The sequence below is a fragment of the Ambystoma mexicanum genome, chromosome 1p (genome assembly GCF_040938575.1).
Source record: "Ambystoma mexicanum isolate Mex_15411 chromosome 1p, UKY_AmexF1_1, whole genome shotgun sequence".
NCBI lineage: Eukaryota > Metazoa > Chordata > Amphibia > Caudata > Ambystomatidae > Ambystoma > Ambystoma mexicanum.
The window spans coordinates 648,732,878-648,748,207 of record NC_090921.1 but is presented as its reverse complement, the minus strand read 5'-3'; the positions used below and the strand labels follow the sequence as shown (position 1 = coordinate 648,748,207).

Here is a 15,330-nt window from a genome sequence, read left to right as displayed (position 1 = left end):
GACTCAAAATCAAAGCGCAGTCGGGCGGGGGGGCTTGTTGGGTGTCCTGACCCACGTTTGGACTATTATGCTGCAACATTTGGTGCTGTGAGCTTAGGAAATCCAAGATGGCGGAAAAGCCCACATTTGCGCCAGGATCCAGGAAAACCGCGCAGTTTTTGCGCACACCAAAATGGTCGCCTGACCTACCACCCACCAGTGCGAGCCTGATGGGCCAGGAGTGCCATGAGTGGAATGCGTGCCAAAGGAAAAACAGCAGTGCCTGTTAGCTCAAAAAGCGCTTTGAAATCACCTTTGTTTCTCTGAAATGCAAGCTAAAAATGCCTATTTTAAACATTGCAAGATATTCAAAAATCTCAATGAACACCAGCAGACATTTGGCAGAATATAGTCTTATGTGCATACAAAATCTGGAAAGAGAAAGAGCCTAAAATAATGTTCATAATGAAACTGGCTGAGCTGTGGATGTCAGCAGCCTAAGTTAAATTGGACTGAAAGACACTAAAATCTAAATGTTTAAAATAAATGAGTGACCTACTGTTGAGTGTCACATAGTTTGCAACTGTTAAATATCATAATTTTGAACTTAGAATCAGCGTTCTAGCTCCATGTGTAAAAATTGTAAGTTTGGTTTGGATGAAGAAAAACTGGGAACAAAAGTTACATTTGGCTGAAGCCTGGCTTGAAGAGAGTGAATTCTGCCCAGCAATTACCCCCGATAGGAGTTGAAACTTGCTCAGTCACTCTTCCCAGGCCTGGCTGCATTCTGCTACCCCCACCAAAAGGAGATGACACCTCCCTGATTGAATCAGGGGAGGAGCACCTAGGACTGGAGGGAAACAGAACAATGAGCCTTCCTTGGCTCAGGCAAATATTAAATTAGGGGGGGTCGTAAATGGCTTCCTCTTGAGAGAAACGGGGAGGGGCAGTGCCTCTGTGAGCAACTTGAGTTGGAGGAAGTGGACAAACCAGAAATTCCACCCTGTGCTTTGGGAAACCACACCCTTCTGGGCCAGAGCATAATTTTAAAAAGATGGGTAATTCATAGTACGGACTTGTCAAAGTTATATAATTTATATCATTATTCTTGTGATTTTTCTGTGCACATTTTAAGTGAAAACGATTTTCTAGGGTAAAAGCAAAGGGGAGTGTTCTTTCTTTGGAGCCATAAACATGACACCTGATGACATAGGATGTCTCACTGCTCCCTTCTCAAATCAGGTCAAAGAGAAATCCTTGACCTATCAAATCATGTGTGGGTGGGGCATAGAAAGTTAGCATCCACACCCATTTTCAAAAGACATAAAAAGAGCCACTGGAAGCCAGACAGGGACATTCATTTTCCAACCTTCAACTGAATTCCTGCGCAGCACGCTGACGGAGAACTCCAGAATCCAGAACTCCAGAGACCCAGACTAACTCCAGAACAAAACCTTCAAAGAGCTGAACTCTTCAGCAGGCCTCAAAGTCTTTTGCAAACTATTAAACTGCCGGGCTGTGTGGTTTGCTACTTGCTAAGAGTCCTGTGTATCCAGAACAGAACCAGTACCCAGAAAGCAGTGCGGTATCCAGAAACCACTTTATCGAGACCAGCAGAACCAGAGACCCAGACCAGACCGCTGTGAACCGAGCAGAGAGAACCGCAGCTAAACTTGTTGACCAGATCCGTGACAAGGCCAATACTTTCAAATTTATAGTGTGAGTACCCAACTAGAACTGTGCAGAACCCATCTCTTAGCTTAAAATAATCTGATTCATTACATTTGAACCTGTTTAGAACTGCATCATAAGAAATCGTGTGTTCCTCCTGTTGATTCAAACCTTTCAAAGCGCATCTGTCAATCCGAAACTGTAATTTCATTTCTGAAAAACTACCTTTACAAAATCGTCTGTATCTTTGGAACCATGCATCCTAGGAATTTAACTTTTATTGTAAAGCTACGATTCCCAGCTTTCCAACAAGCTCTAAACCGACTTGCTACTTCTTATAGTGCCTCCGTAATTACGCTCGACGCACTCGAAAAAATTGCAGCGAATTGAAAATTTAGCTCCTGTCAAAAACATCTGTCTTTTGCTTCCATTCCTGAAATCCGTTTTCAACCTGATAATCCCTCATTAATCATTGTTAGTGTGGGCCTGAAGTGATTTAAAGTATCTCTCACTCACCCTGAACCTCTAGAGGGAATTAAAATCAATTTTAGCATATTTCTCTCCCTTGCAAATCACCTGAAAGTCTTTCGCCTGTGTTTCAAAATCATCCCTGGTGCTATAAGCTTGCTAGGGGGGAACTGAATTCGTATTGTACTGTGATTGTATTCCTGAAGACTGTGTGTGTTACTTCCATCTCCTTACATTGCATAGGGGGGGAGTGAATTGTCAGAGAAAAAGTGATCATATTATCGTTTGCTGAAATCATAGCAAGTTTATTTCTGTACTGTCTTTTATTCATCTTTGCATCTCCTTGAAACCATAAAGCGTTCTCAGCTACCTTATCCTCCACAAGTAGATGCATAACTAAAGCAAATAAATCCCCAAAATTCAGACTTAAGAGTGGTGCCCGGGTCACGTCATTACTAGGCACTTGGGGTTTGAAGGAGATAAGGGGACAGCCGTGTCTGGAACGTTCTATGATTTGGAATAGAGGAGTAGAAGTGATGCCAGTAAATTTAGTATACGGTTAGGGGTGCAGCTTGTGTGCACAGTGGCGTCTGGTAAAAATGAGAAGACCCATTGTCTTATCAAAGCAGATTTGGCCTTGCCAGTCTTACTTTGAACATGTCTGAAATGGAGGGGGGCATGTCATGTGACGGTTACGATTTATTGTGTATCAATATATCTGTTAGCCAATCATGTACCTGGACTTAGTAGTGACGATGTAGTGGCCCACGTGTATAGAGAAATGGGTTTAGATAAGGTGTGGCGGATTGGTCCAGGGAATATAGGGTGGTATTACCATGTTCTATAGGTGGTAACCAATGAGGGTGGTGGGATGACATTGTAACTATGTATGCTAATATGCGGTTTTCCGCTCTATAACCTGCAGCTTCTTGGAGCATGACGAGCTCTGTGTCAGTTTGTTTCTACAGGACTGTCTGATATGTTTGCATATAAAACAACCTTGTTTTCCCTTTAAAAGCGGTGCAGTGGTTATTTGGCCTTTTGGATAATTTTTTATCGAACGGGTTTTGGGTCACATCTTTCTTTACACTTCCTACACGATTTGCATGGTCTTGTGGCTAATGTTCCTGCCTCCCCGCCATGCGACCTGTGTTGAAATCCCACATGTGTGGGAAATTCATGTAGGAGCAGAACATTTTCTTTATTTTTTGTTTAATTCAATGAAAGCACACAGGGAGGATGGCGACCACCCTCTGAAAAAAGTGGGTGGATGCCGTCCTCCCACATGTTCCTTCGACTTGAGTCCTGACAGTATTTCCTCTGGGGATCCACATTCAGTAATATCGGATGCAGTAATGGTTTTGTGTGTAGGAAATTTCCCACACACAAATCCAGGCGGCTATGCTGACTTTCAATTTACATTATCACCACTTGTTTACTACACCGCCAAAGTTCAATTTACAAATAGACGGCATGTGTGCACCAATTCACAAAAAGAAAAGTGCAACATATATATATCTGTATAGGTGTCTACCTCTGTAAGGCGCGCCATTGCTTCTTGAAGCTAGGTCCAAGCACAATAAATGCAATAATAATAATAATAATAATAATAATAATAATAATAATAATAATATGTGTATCCTAAAATCTTTGCCCATCCTCTCCTCCAAATTCCCTATGCCAACCCCTTGTCTACGCATGTGGGCATACACAAGCCACAACTACTGACTTGTATAGGCAGCTTTGCACCCTAGAGATAAGTCTAAGCATAATGCACCAATTCTTAAAAAGTTATTTACATCAAAGCAACATATGTGGCATGTATTGCTTTGTTGTAAACATGTGTGCACCGCCCTCTCTCTCTCTGCTCTCTCTTCCAAACACGCAGTACAAACCCTGTTTACGTGTGTTCGTACACAGAACCCTGTTTACAGAAGACACAACTATTTGCTTATCTTCCTATCCTAGTGAGAAGCCCGGGGCTGCCGACTTCACCAAAATACAGGTCGTGTGTGTATCAGTTAAAGAGAATGGGGTAGGGTCAGCACTGCTAGATCACGTGCGTTCCCTCTCTGAATGAGTTAGGAGTCTGTGTTCCTTGTGTTTAATCTGACCCTATATTTGGAGTGAAAGTACATTTTGTTGGTTACATCAGTGCCCCCACCAACCCCACACTGCTTGTTTGTCCTGCATCCCGCACACCTATCCCATGACCATTTCAAGAAGCCTCAGTAGCAAAGCAAACCAAGATGTTCTCTTTGGGGGTTCTGTGCGCCATTAACATACAACCCACATTGGGCAATGCCACAGTGCAGCACAAGGCGAGGCAGGGTAACTGCTGTTACCATCAGCAGGCCTGGAGAGGAGCAGCCCAACCCCCCTCCTGCATTCTCCTCTCCCCTTGTCAGCTACAGAGACACGCAGTCTCTGCCACACAATAGCCAAGGAAGGATGAGGTGTGAGCAATCACCTCACTGTTCCTCCAAGTAGCAAGGTGCTAAGCACCTAAGGAAACCAACAGTCAGGCAGGGCCCAGGTTTAAAGACCTGCCCCACCCAGAGGGCCAGAGAGTCGGCCCACAGCCCCCACTACAATACTCATCAAAGACCCAGAGATCCCCTGGCTATTATAAATAAGAGCAGCATGCTCTGAGAAAAAAATCTGTTTGTGGGCCTGAAAGGGGACACAATCAAACAGGAGGTTCACTGTGTACTCAGTGTCTTCCAACCTTTGCTTCTTTACCACAAAAACCCTCCCACCCTACAAAATAAGGGAGAAGAACAAAGGAAAAGAGGTACAAGGCACTGTATGGTGCCCACAACAAGTCGTGGGACATGAGAAGGCGGCACGGGCCAGAGGGGGTAACCTCAGGATCTGGTGCACAAAAGTATGATACTATTATGATATGTGATTATTGTTATCTCCATTATCAAAGCTGTACAATAAAATCCTACTACCTTTTATTGCCAACACTTGACAAAGATTTGTGTGAGCCTAATCATTCCGGGTAAGGGGTCGGCCATTACCTAATGCATGCACATGGGTGCAGCAGTTACAATTATAATCACAAATGTTCGGCACTGAAACAGGGCGAAGAGAGAAACAAAAAGTAAGTGGAGAAATCGGGGTATGGGCGGGACTCTGAGTGTATGTGCCTCTGATCCCCAACCGGACCGCGCTTGCGACCCCCCTGTCCTCCTAAGGTCTGCTCGCGGAATGGCAAGCTCATTCTCTACTGCCTGAAGCAGAAATACCATTGATTGGTAGAGGAAGCCCCAGAAAGATAATTTGCTCGACACAAGAAGATGTGTTCCTGTGACAAAAGGGGAAACCCGAGCCTGGGCAAGGCTGTCGGTGCGGCCCCTCCCCCCAGCTCCCTCCCCTTGCCCTGGCCCTGCCCTCTAAGGGCGGCTTTGTGCAAGTCCTGTTGTATAAAAGTCTGCGGCTGCCCGAAGGCTGCACAGAAAGCCTTTTCATTACTATTTCGCTAATTTTGGAGCAGCAGAGTCTCTTCCAGAGAGTGCAGAGCGTCGCTCAGAGCAGTCTCTGAAGTTGGAGCAGGGTTGCAGAACCCCACTTGTGCACAGCCTCTTCGCTGACAGTCTGCGCGTGCTGAGGTATCCGCTACCAGACCAGCCCGACGCTACCGCATTCTCGCCATGCTGTGCTCACCCACAGCCCTCCTGGCGCTTTGCGCCGCCCTGCTGGCCGGAGGAGCTCGCGGCTTCGTGTCGGAGCGGAAGAGCGCCCAGGCCAAGGACCGCAAAGTGCAGCTGGCCTCGTGGGACGAGGTGAACGTGATCGCGCACGGGCTGCTGCAGCTGGGCCACGGCCTCAAGGAGCACGTGGACCGCACCAAGGTCCAGCTGCGCGAGATGAGCGGCCGCATGGGCGCGCACAACCTCAGCCTGGCCGAGCTCGGCCGGAGCGCGCGGAAGGTGGACGGCGAAGCCGAGGCGCTGAGGAGGCGCGTGCAAGAGCTCGAGGGCCGCCAGAGGCAGCTCGCGAACGCCTCCCGCAGCCAGGAGGGCGCTCTGCACGCGCTGAGCCGCGGGGCGGCCAGCATGGACGGCCGGGTGGAGAGCATTGAGGAGCGCCTTCAGCACCTGGAGCGGCCGGGCGCCGCCGGTAGCGAGGGAGCCGGGGCCCTGGGGGCCGTGCAGGTAAGGCCACCGGGCACCAGCCGGCACAGCACTGTTGTACGTGTGTGCGAAGTCGGTGAGGCTAAGGAGCAGGACAGGTACCCGCAGTGTGACCTATAGGAGTTACATTGTGGCACACTCTGGTACAGCCACAGGTAGGCGTTTAGAATGTATACGAGTCGGTGATGCCTGGTGACCTATAGGAGAACAATGCTGTAGAGGTGTGAATCTAACATGTGTGCCATGTATGGCGTGTGTTCAAGTAGAGCAGTGGTATTCAAACGTGTTCATACCGAGCCCCACCCACCCCCGCCCCTTCTCCCACTTGAGTAAAAATATTGTTTCTGGCCCCCCACCAAGTTGGTTCCACTAGGAGCCCAAAGAGTCTGCAATCCCCCCGCCCCCACATCTTTTGTGACACCCAGGGAGGGGACAGCCCCCAGTTAGAAGATGACTGTAGCGGCGTGACCTATGGTGCACGATGTATTTAATAATGATATTAGAGTATGTACTTGCTATATGATGGCGTGCATTTAAAAGCACTATGCACCAACTGTGAGTTATAGGGGGCGGCGTGCATATATATTGCAGTCCAATGCATACAGGCCTGCACTGGTAAAAGCACTTAAACACTGTGATGGGATCTCGTGTTCAGGACATGTATAGGCGATCGTACAGGCAGGCTGTGATCTACAACAGCTGAGCAGGGCTGTAGAAGGAACCGTGCGGCGCATGCGCAGTGGCGAGGGCGCAAAACCTGAAGTGGCGTCGCCAGTACCCGCCGGGCACCACGCGAGCGTCTCGCAGTCAGCACCGGGCGCAATGGACAGCAGTTAGCGGCTATTGTGTGTGAAGGACGACTGCAGCCAAATGACGGCCCGCCGCTCGTGCACTGCATTGCCTGCGCAGCACAGCGCCCAGGCGCCCTCTGCTTCCGAGCACACGTGCCCATTCGAGTGGGGTCACGCGTGTCCAGGTTGCACCCTCTTTTGTCGTGGTGCCGCTTTGACCTGATGTATGCCCATGTCTGCATGTTCCTTTCCTGTCTGGCTGCGGACGACTCCCCGACAACTCCAGTACACAACCGAATCCACTGGCCGGCTCATACCAATTTGGAACCTGCCAATGACACTTGTGTGAAAAGGGTCGCTTTAACGCTATGCATTGTTCCTGGCTCCAGAGCCTTGCAATACAGACCCCCAACTCCTCAACCCATTAACTCCCACTTCTCAACCCCTTACCTCCCGCTAGACACGCGTGGGACACGGGAGCGCCCTCCTTGAGCTGCTTTGGTGCATGACGTATCGTACAGACAGTGGGCGCTGCAGGCAGTATCCCCCTTTGACCCGCTGGTTCTCCACAGAGTATCGCACAGGGGGTTGGTTACACACTGTTAGCTGGAGTGGTGCATGGCGTATCACACATCGGGCTGCTGAGGCTCAGGGGGGGCGGGCAGTATCCCCAGACCAGACGGCTTCTGGGGTCGCATGGAATACCATACATGTTGTATGTGCTTGGGTGAGTGTTCTGTTGTGGACTGCTGAGAGGTCCGTGTAATATGCCTCCGCGCGGTTCCCCCAGTGTGAGCTGCTGCTGACAGCAAACGCCCCGTGGCTGCCCTCACTGTAAGTACAGTGCATTGGGCGGGAGCTGGCTTGCCTGCAGCCTGCCGCAGCCTGGCGCGGGGCGGACGCCTCTGGCATGCAGGACGTGCTCGCCGGCTGCAAGAGGAAGGGGGCAAGCCGCCCCGCCTAACCATGCGTTAGGAGGGCGCCGCGGAGCGGGGTATATCGGCAAGGGGTGCGATTTAGCATTTGGGAGACAGGAGTCGGGGTGAATCTGAAGAATGCGCTTTATCCGGACACCAGAATGATATAGGACCCTCGCAGGGACGGCGTTTCCCTGGCTAACAAAGCAGGCAGTGTTATCGGACTGTAGACTTGCTAGTGGAGAACCTGGGGGTGTGGGACCCCCCAGAAGAGGGCGAATGAATCCGACAGGGGAACCCGGGTGTGCTGGTGCTCGCTGAGGAGAGGGCGAATCCCTTACGGTGGGGTGTGTGGTGTTTACGGTGGGCGGTGCTCAGCTTTGAGAGAGGACTGGGGGGCGGTGGGTCTGATTTCGAGGGCATGGGAGGATTTGAAGCCCATTGTGGTGGGGGCATACATCCAGGTTGTCTGACATGCCGGGACCAAGGGTAGACACATCTAGCGAAGCCCAATTCCCGCCACATCTTTCATTTGACTGACTCTGCCTCAGCCCACCTGGCTTTTCGAGGCTACTGGCCTATATCTCCCACTGTATTATTGCCCATATCCAGTATTCCACGTTATTGCACCCGGAAGGAACGCACCCGAGCCAGGGAGTCCCTACACTTCCCCATACCGTGCACCTTTCAATGGCCTCACCTATCCGGAAAAAAAGCCTGTTGCTCTGTTACCGTGTCCCATTGAGGGTTGATGCACCTGCTGCATAGATTCTGGAACCTGAAAGTTGAAGGTTGGAATTTGGACTGAGACAACCTAGCCTGCCTTTCTTCTAAACGCTGTTAAGTTGGGCAGAAACCACTGGATGGATTTCCGTCAAATGACAAAAGAATCACAAGTGAAGCCATATTGCAAAGTCCTTACAAAGCTGGAATGCAAATTCATCTAGCGGGTTGGGCTCTAGCAGTGACCAAAAACGTGCCTGTCCATCATCATCTGTCCTCTGTATAGCGCCTTTCGCCATTGGTATGGTCCCTGAATTTCCGGTATAGGAAATTCGTCAGAGGAGTTTAGAATGTGTGGGTGCATTGAGGTTGACCAGAGAAAAAGCGAGGGTAAAAGGTTCATTGTGTGTGCAGCTAGACAGAATCTCTGTCGTGGGGATAGCTGCATTCTAATGGCCGAGGTATGTCATTGGGAATGGAGCATGCTTGCAGATGTGTGCGGGTGAGTGGCTTTGCCTTAGGCTCTCCTCCATAAGCATGGAGTGTGATTCCTGCCGGTTTCTTGGTTTCGTAGCTGTGGCACGGACGTTCTCCTTTCTTCTGCTGGAAATTATTCATTTTTTCTTACCTCCATGCTGTGAATACATGGAAGTGCTTTGCTGCCCTGGCCTGCCTAGAGTCATTGGTTAGCTCGAGAGGACAGGGGTTGTCGGCGAGCCAGGGGGAATAGCCATGCCTTGAGAGCCTTGCGAAGTACAATGCTTCAGATGTTAAGTGGCATTGATTCCAGATAGTGGGGGCCTGGCTGGAGAAGGTTGATTTGAAGGAGATCATCACTGGGAGGGGTGCAGTGCCTGATCGCAGGTTTCTGTTGTGGAGAATGAATGAGAAGGCGTGTGTTTCGGGACATGTGTTTTTTTTTATAAAGTTTTACAGAGAAATTAAGAGCTGGGTCTATATTATTTTGTTGCAAATTTCGTGCACATTAGTGTAACAGTGCCAAAGTTATAAGCCACCCAAACAGTGTTCTTCCTTTGTAACATCCAACTTAACTACTGAGTTGCTATTGCAGACTCTGCAATATGTTTGTTTATAGTGCATGCTCTCCTGTGACATATTTGTATCGTGGTGTTTATTTTATTTCCTCCTGTTCCATGTTGACATTGCCGGCCTGAAACAGGTTTGAAGTTATGCAACACTACAATAAACGAGGCCACGCGGCACCACACTTGCTGTGTTGATGATTTCAAACTTTGTTGCAAAATTGACCATTTAGGCCTCCTGGATCTCCATTCTCTGTTAGATGCAAATGTGCATTACCATGGTGAAAATGGCCAAAAGCTAAGCTGTTGGGCCCCGAAATGCCTTCATCAGAGTGGGCGAATAAGCCCAAAGTAGAGCCTGAGCTCCCAGCCCCAGAGCATTCTCCCTCCTACAGATCAGAAATAAGCAATAATCCTGTTTATATTCTTCCTTCCAGGCACTAATGGATGCACAGAACCAGCGCATCGACGAGCTTCTGGAGAAGCTGAAACTGCAGCAGTACAAGCTGGACAAGCAGAACCTGCAGATTAAGAGCCTGCAGAGGAAGGTGAGGGCCTGAGGGTGACTGCGCACACGCCCGGCTCCGGGCCCAGGCCACAGCTCCACACGGCCCCCTGTCTGGATCCTAGGTCCAGTCCTGAAGCCACCTCCACTGTCTCTCTGCCCAGAGCACAGGCTCAGCTCCTAGGCCAGCCAGAAGCCCATGAGCATGTCCAGGGTGGGGCCCGGCTCTCTCTCTAAATACCAGGATGGCTATGAGCTCAAGCAATGTCTCTCTATATAAAGCCCAGGAAAATGTCCATGTTAACTCCCTGATGAAAATGATTGGCCCTGCTCCAAGCCCAGCCTCCAGCCCAGGTTAATGTCCAGTGCAACTTGGGTTGTGTCGCTGCCCAGAGCTGCCCGGAACACATCCTGAGCCATGCCGCGAGCGCAGATGAGCATACCCTATGTGTAAAGATGGCTGGGATGCCAGCGTGCTGCGGGGCCAGTGCTGTGTCCAGGGAGTTTGACACTGTGATTCTCTTGCACATGCAGATCATGTAACCATGTGGGAATGGAGTAAAGCTGCCACTGTGGGCCCCATTCATGTAATATTTGCCCTGCTGAAAAGTGACTTTGCACTGCCGACACAAACCCTGCTTCATGGACCTGTGCAAAGTGTATTTTGCTGTGCAAGGTCCGGGCAAAGTCATTTTGTACTGCAAAAATGACTATGCAACGAGTTTTCCCGGAATTTGCACTGCAAAAATACACTTTGCACAGTTCCATGAATCGGGGGTTGTGTCGGAAGTGCAAAGTCACTTTTCAGCAGGGCAAATATTCCATGAATCGGGTCCCGTGTATGTAGCATATGTTCTGGAAAACAGACTTCGGTGGTCCCTAAAGATGTAGGCCCGTATTCAGACAGCGTTCTGTAATGGGGCTTTGCCATTATAAAACGCCGCTGTGAATTATGCCCGTAGTATCAAGCCCCCCACAGAATGGCTAGGCATTTATCAACAAGCTTATAATATGCTAGTATTACCAACTCATCTTGGCGCTTGTTAACATAGAGTGTACTTTCTAGATTCAGGACAACAAGACCCAGAGTCCAAAGTGGAGGCCCGTCCAGACGGAGAGAGACACCTCTGGGGGGCAGAATGCCAGCAGTGCCCAGGCAGAAAGAAGTAAGTGCAGCGTGGAGACGGCTCTGTACTGTGCACCATGAAATGTGACATACAATGCATGTATGCAGGGTACTGGATCATGGGGGGGAGGAGGGGGTCTTTCCATCACGCACCCTTGGCATGGTCATTGAGCACAAACCCACCCTGAATATGGACAATAAGCTGTAAGATAACATAGCAGCAACATGTAGCCCGTGAAACAGCTGGCAATAATGTCCTGTCCAGAAAGCTCCCCGTGCAATGGCATCTGCACAGAGCGACATCTCGCGTACATGTCCAGCAAGCAGAGGCCTTTTATTTTAATTGTTCTTCTAGTTTGGTTCTTTAGCCTTGCTTTGGGTTTGCGCGGCCTTTGCCTAACGGGACATTAATGGACCCAAAGAAGGCTGCCTAGTCACACATGTGAGGTGAGGCTGCTGACGGGGCCAGTCTGCCAGGGGAGAGGGGGGGGCGAGTTAATACTAACTCGTCTATTCCAGGGCAGAGAACAGTGAGCTGGATTGGCTACTTCTTTCCTAATGGAACTCTGAGTTACTTACTGTAAGCCTGTTAGCACCTTTCTGAATGAATTCTGTTATAACAAATAATTATTATATGAGTAGAACGCCTAAAAGCCTTCCTGGAACACTTTCCGGCGCTAGCCGTTTCTCCCATAGTGTTCACCAGTTTTGCCTGCTACATATCGCAGGAGTGTTTTTCGTGAGATAATGCTGGCTGTGTCAGAAGCGGCTCCTTCTCAATAATCCAGACTTATTTAGAACATGTGTATGTGACCTCACCCTACCCCCAAGTGGGAGATGGCTGCAGGGAAATGATATTGGCGTATATGTATGCAGAAACACTGGGTCAAGGGTGCCCACCCTGTAAGGTAACACCACCAGGCTGAGCTATTGTCAAGTACTGTGTTGGGATTCACAGGCCCCTTTCCTGACACCCACCGACCCGCAGCGATTGCATGGATCTGCCCCTACCGGCCCCCAACACGCGCACTATTTATTTTTGACACTATGCAGCTTGAAGGAGAAAACCGGCACTGAACTATGGGGCCAGGTGAAAATAAAAGCCTTTTCAAATATGTACATGTTTATGTGTTTGGATTTCCGATTGCACATTTTTGACTGAAAGCTCACACACAGCCCCCAGGTATCTACCAACTCCCTTATTGCTATGCAATGAAAGTCAGCAGAAATACAACTCCCCTTTTAAAGTGTAATTTATATCTGAGTCCTGCTAGTGTGTTGCACAGAAAAAGAAACTCTGCTATTTCATGGCTATTCACATGTTCTTAACGCCATGCCATGTACGTGTGTGGGAAAGAATCGCAGCTTTATACACGTCAGCACACGACAGGCCCAGTGCCTGTGGGGTTTGGGGCCTGCCCTGGGCATCAGGCAGGCCCCATGGTGCTATAGGACTCCAGCACCGGAGGGGTTTTGGGGGCACAGCCAGCCATGCCCAGGACCATCTCGGCCACCGTACTGGCACGAGGGTCCCACAGCATCAGGGCATGCAGGCCTGTGCCTCCACTGGTAGGCCTGCAGCCTACAGGAAATGAGACACGGACTCAGTCATTCCTCTGTTAGCTTGAGTCATGTCCGATGTTAAAAGGGCAACACACTGGGGCGGGTCCCACACCACATCCCACCCTCCCGACTCCCCTGTCTTCTGAGCGCCCTGTCCCTCTGTTTCCAAAGCAACTCTCTGCTGTGACCTGTCCCTGTGCATTGTCTGCTCGTGCCCTCTGGCTTCCTCTGCCTGCTCACTCCTACTGTGGCTGTACCGATTTAGGGCCGATTCGTGGCATTTTTATTTTGCACGGTGCAAAGTGACTTTGAACTGTTGCAGGTCACTTTCCAGAAGTGCAAAGCCACTTTGAATCAGTCCTAACTATGTGCGTGCATCTTCCTTCAATAGAAGTGGCCGTTTTATTCCAGGCAGCCGGGTCAGCTCTGAAATCATCTTTGAGATTAATTGAAAAGAGAGGAAATAGCAGTACACAATAACTAAACGTCCAGTCTTGTGTAAGGACAGTTCCTCCTAGAAATGTATATGCAGTTGTGCGTCATGCCAATGAACAGTACCGTGGCACCCTGCCAACGATAGAATAGCCTCTTTATGTGCGTCTGGCCATTGGGCCAAGAGCCAAGTGGGTGAGAGTTGAAGGAGTGGAGGAGCTTCCGCTCCACGGAGGGGGTTAATCACTTCATCGGCGAGGCCCATGTCTGCCCGTGCACTGTACAGCCTGGCTGTCTGCCAACTAGGGGAAGGGTGAGTCCTTACTCACTCTAATCCAGCCGACCGCGGCCTTAAATGTGTTCTTACTGGAATCATTTCAAGGAAACTTCCCGGCAAATCCGTCTAAGGCCCCATTGTGGAAAGCACGAACTTTGGCGCTGCTGTCTTGTTCAGCAACAGGTGTTTCTTTATTTATCTCCACCGCCTGTGCGCGAGCAGTCTCCCCTCCCGCACTATAGAGACCTGGCCGCCTGGTCCCACCCACCCCAGCATGGCATCTGTGCAGGTAGGGTGCTCTGGAACTAAGGGGCGCAGTTCAATGCCTCCCACCGACGTTTCACTGGTGTGTCAAGCAGTGGCCTGACGGTGGAGGCGCGGGGCAGGTGGTCGGGGTATGTTGTGGGAGCAGGGGCAAGTGAGGTTGGGTGAGGGTCAGTGGTAGTAGTTCAGACCCAAACCTATGAAAATGGAGTCGATGAAACTGATGTCTTCACCTTAAACAGACCCTCATCTAAGCGAACAACTTTTAAATACAGTAATCTCGAAATTGGGAGATTCACAGATTAAGCTGTTCACCTACATATTTGTTTAAAATTCACGGAAAGTACTTGCTTTCACTGTTTTTGTGCATTATATTTTGTGGATATTCTACGGGTTTTCATGTAATATTATGATTTTACTCGCAGCCATGTGCTGTAAAATCCCCTTTAATGCAACCCACATTCTGTATATATACACATTACTTCTTGTCGATCTACATTTTTCTTGTCATGTGTTGTAAAATTCACATAACCCTTTTGCTTGGTCCTTTTCCCTTTTTTGACCAAAATAGTCTTTCTTTCACCTCCTTGAATCAACTTATTTCTTCACAGTATTAGTTCTTCAGATCACCACACCTGGAGTATGTATAGGGATATCTGGCAGGGATACCCGTACCCATGAATATCAATTCGTAAAAACAGTTACTATGACTAAGGTCCAACAGTGGAACTAATATGTGTGCATGTTAGCGTTTAACCCCAGCCACCAGTGGAAGTAGGGTTCCCCTTTTTGTAAATCAAGTATTCCATTCACTGGCACGAGCCTTAGCACCCATAAGTCACTAGGCTCACAATGCCTTTCTTTTCACCCAAGTATGGGTACAGTTCTGTAGCTTTCACACTTAAGGGAGAGTGGGGTACTGGCTCCTCTGCACCAGAAGCCCCCCTGACCACAGTACGTACTTACAGCTAGACACTCCCTGCCGCTGCCTGACCCAGAAGCAGTTCTGCAGGACCCAGTCCTAGAGAGGCAGCATTGTGCTTTAAGTGGGGTGGTAAATTGAGGGGGCTTTCGTTAGGGGGCATGGCCTAAGTACTAGTGCTTAGGCCATGCCCCTCAACAAGATCCCCGGAGCCCTTGCATTCAAGGAGCCATTGTTTAAGAAATGCCTGCGGGGTTCGCTCCTTCCTTGAATGCAATGGGCTGACCGCTGCTTGATCTTTCTTTATTCCTAAACAGGAAAATGGCTGGGTTGAACAGCCTCTCCTTTTGTTCCCGAGTAAAGAGCTAACACGCAGTGGATGCCCTTTAACCAAGCAAGGTTAATGGGCTGCCTGCTGAATTTTAGCCCTTTATTCGCCGAAATGACAAGGGTGATTGGCGTACATGAATTTTCTACTCCTATAAATGGAATCTATGTGTCTCTCGT

The 15,330-nt window shown here is 49.4% G+C and overlaps 1 protein-coding gene across 1 annotated transcript in view; it reads left to right on the top strand.

Moving 5' to 3' along the window:
- Window positions 1–5,578: 5,578 nt before the first annotated feature.
- ANGPTL4 (angiopoietin like 4) overlaps window positions 5,579–15,330 on the top strand; it is a 28,292-nt gene continuing 18,540 nt past the window's right edge. The window contains exons 1-3 of the mRNA XM_069649699.1: window positions 5,579–6,281; window positions 10,172–10,282; window positions 11,306–11,405. Of these exons, the coding sequence (XP_069505800.1) occupies window positions 5,778–6,281; window positions 10,172–10,282; window positions 11,306–11,405 (715 nt within the window). The 5' untranslated portion in view covers window positions 5,579–5,777. The remainder of the gene's footprint in view (window positions 6,282–10,171; window positions 10,283–11,305; window positions 11,406–15,330) is intronic.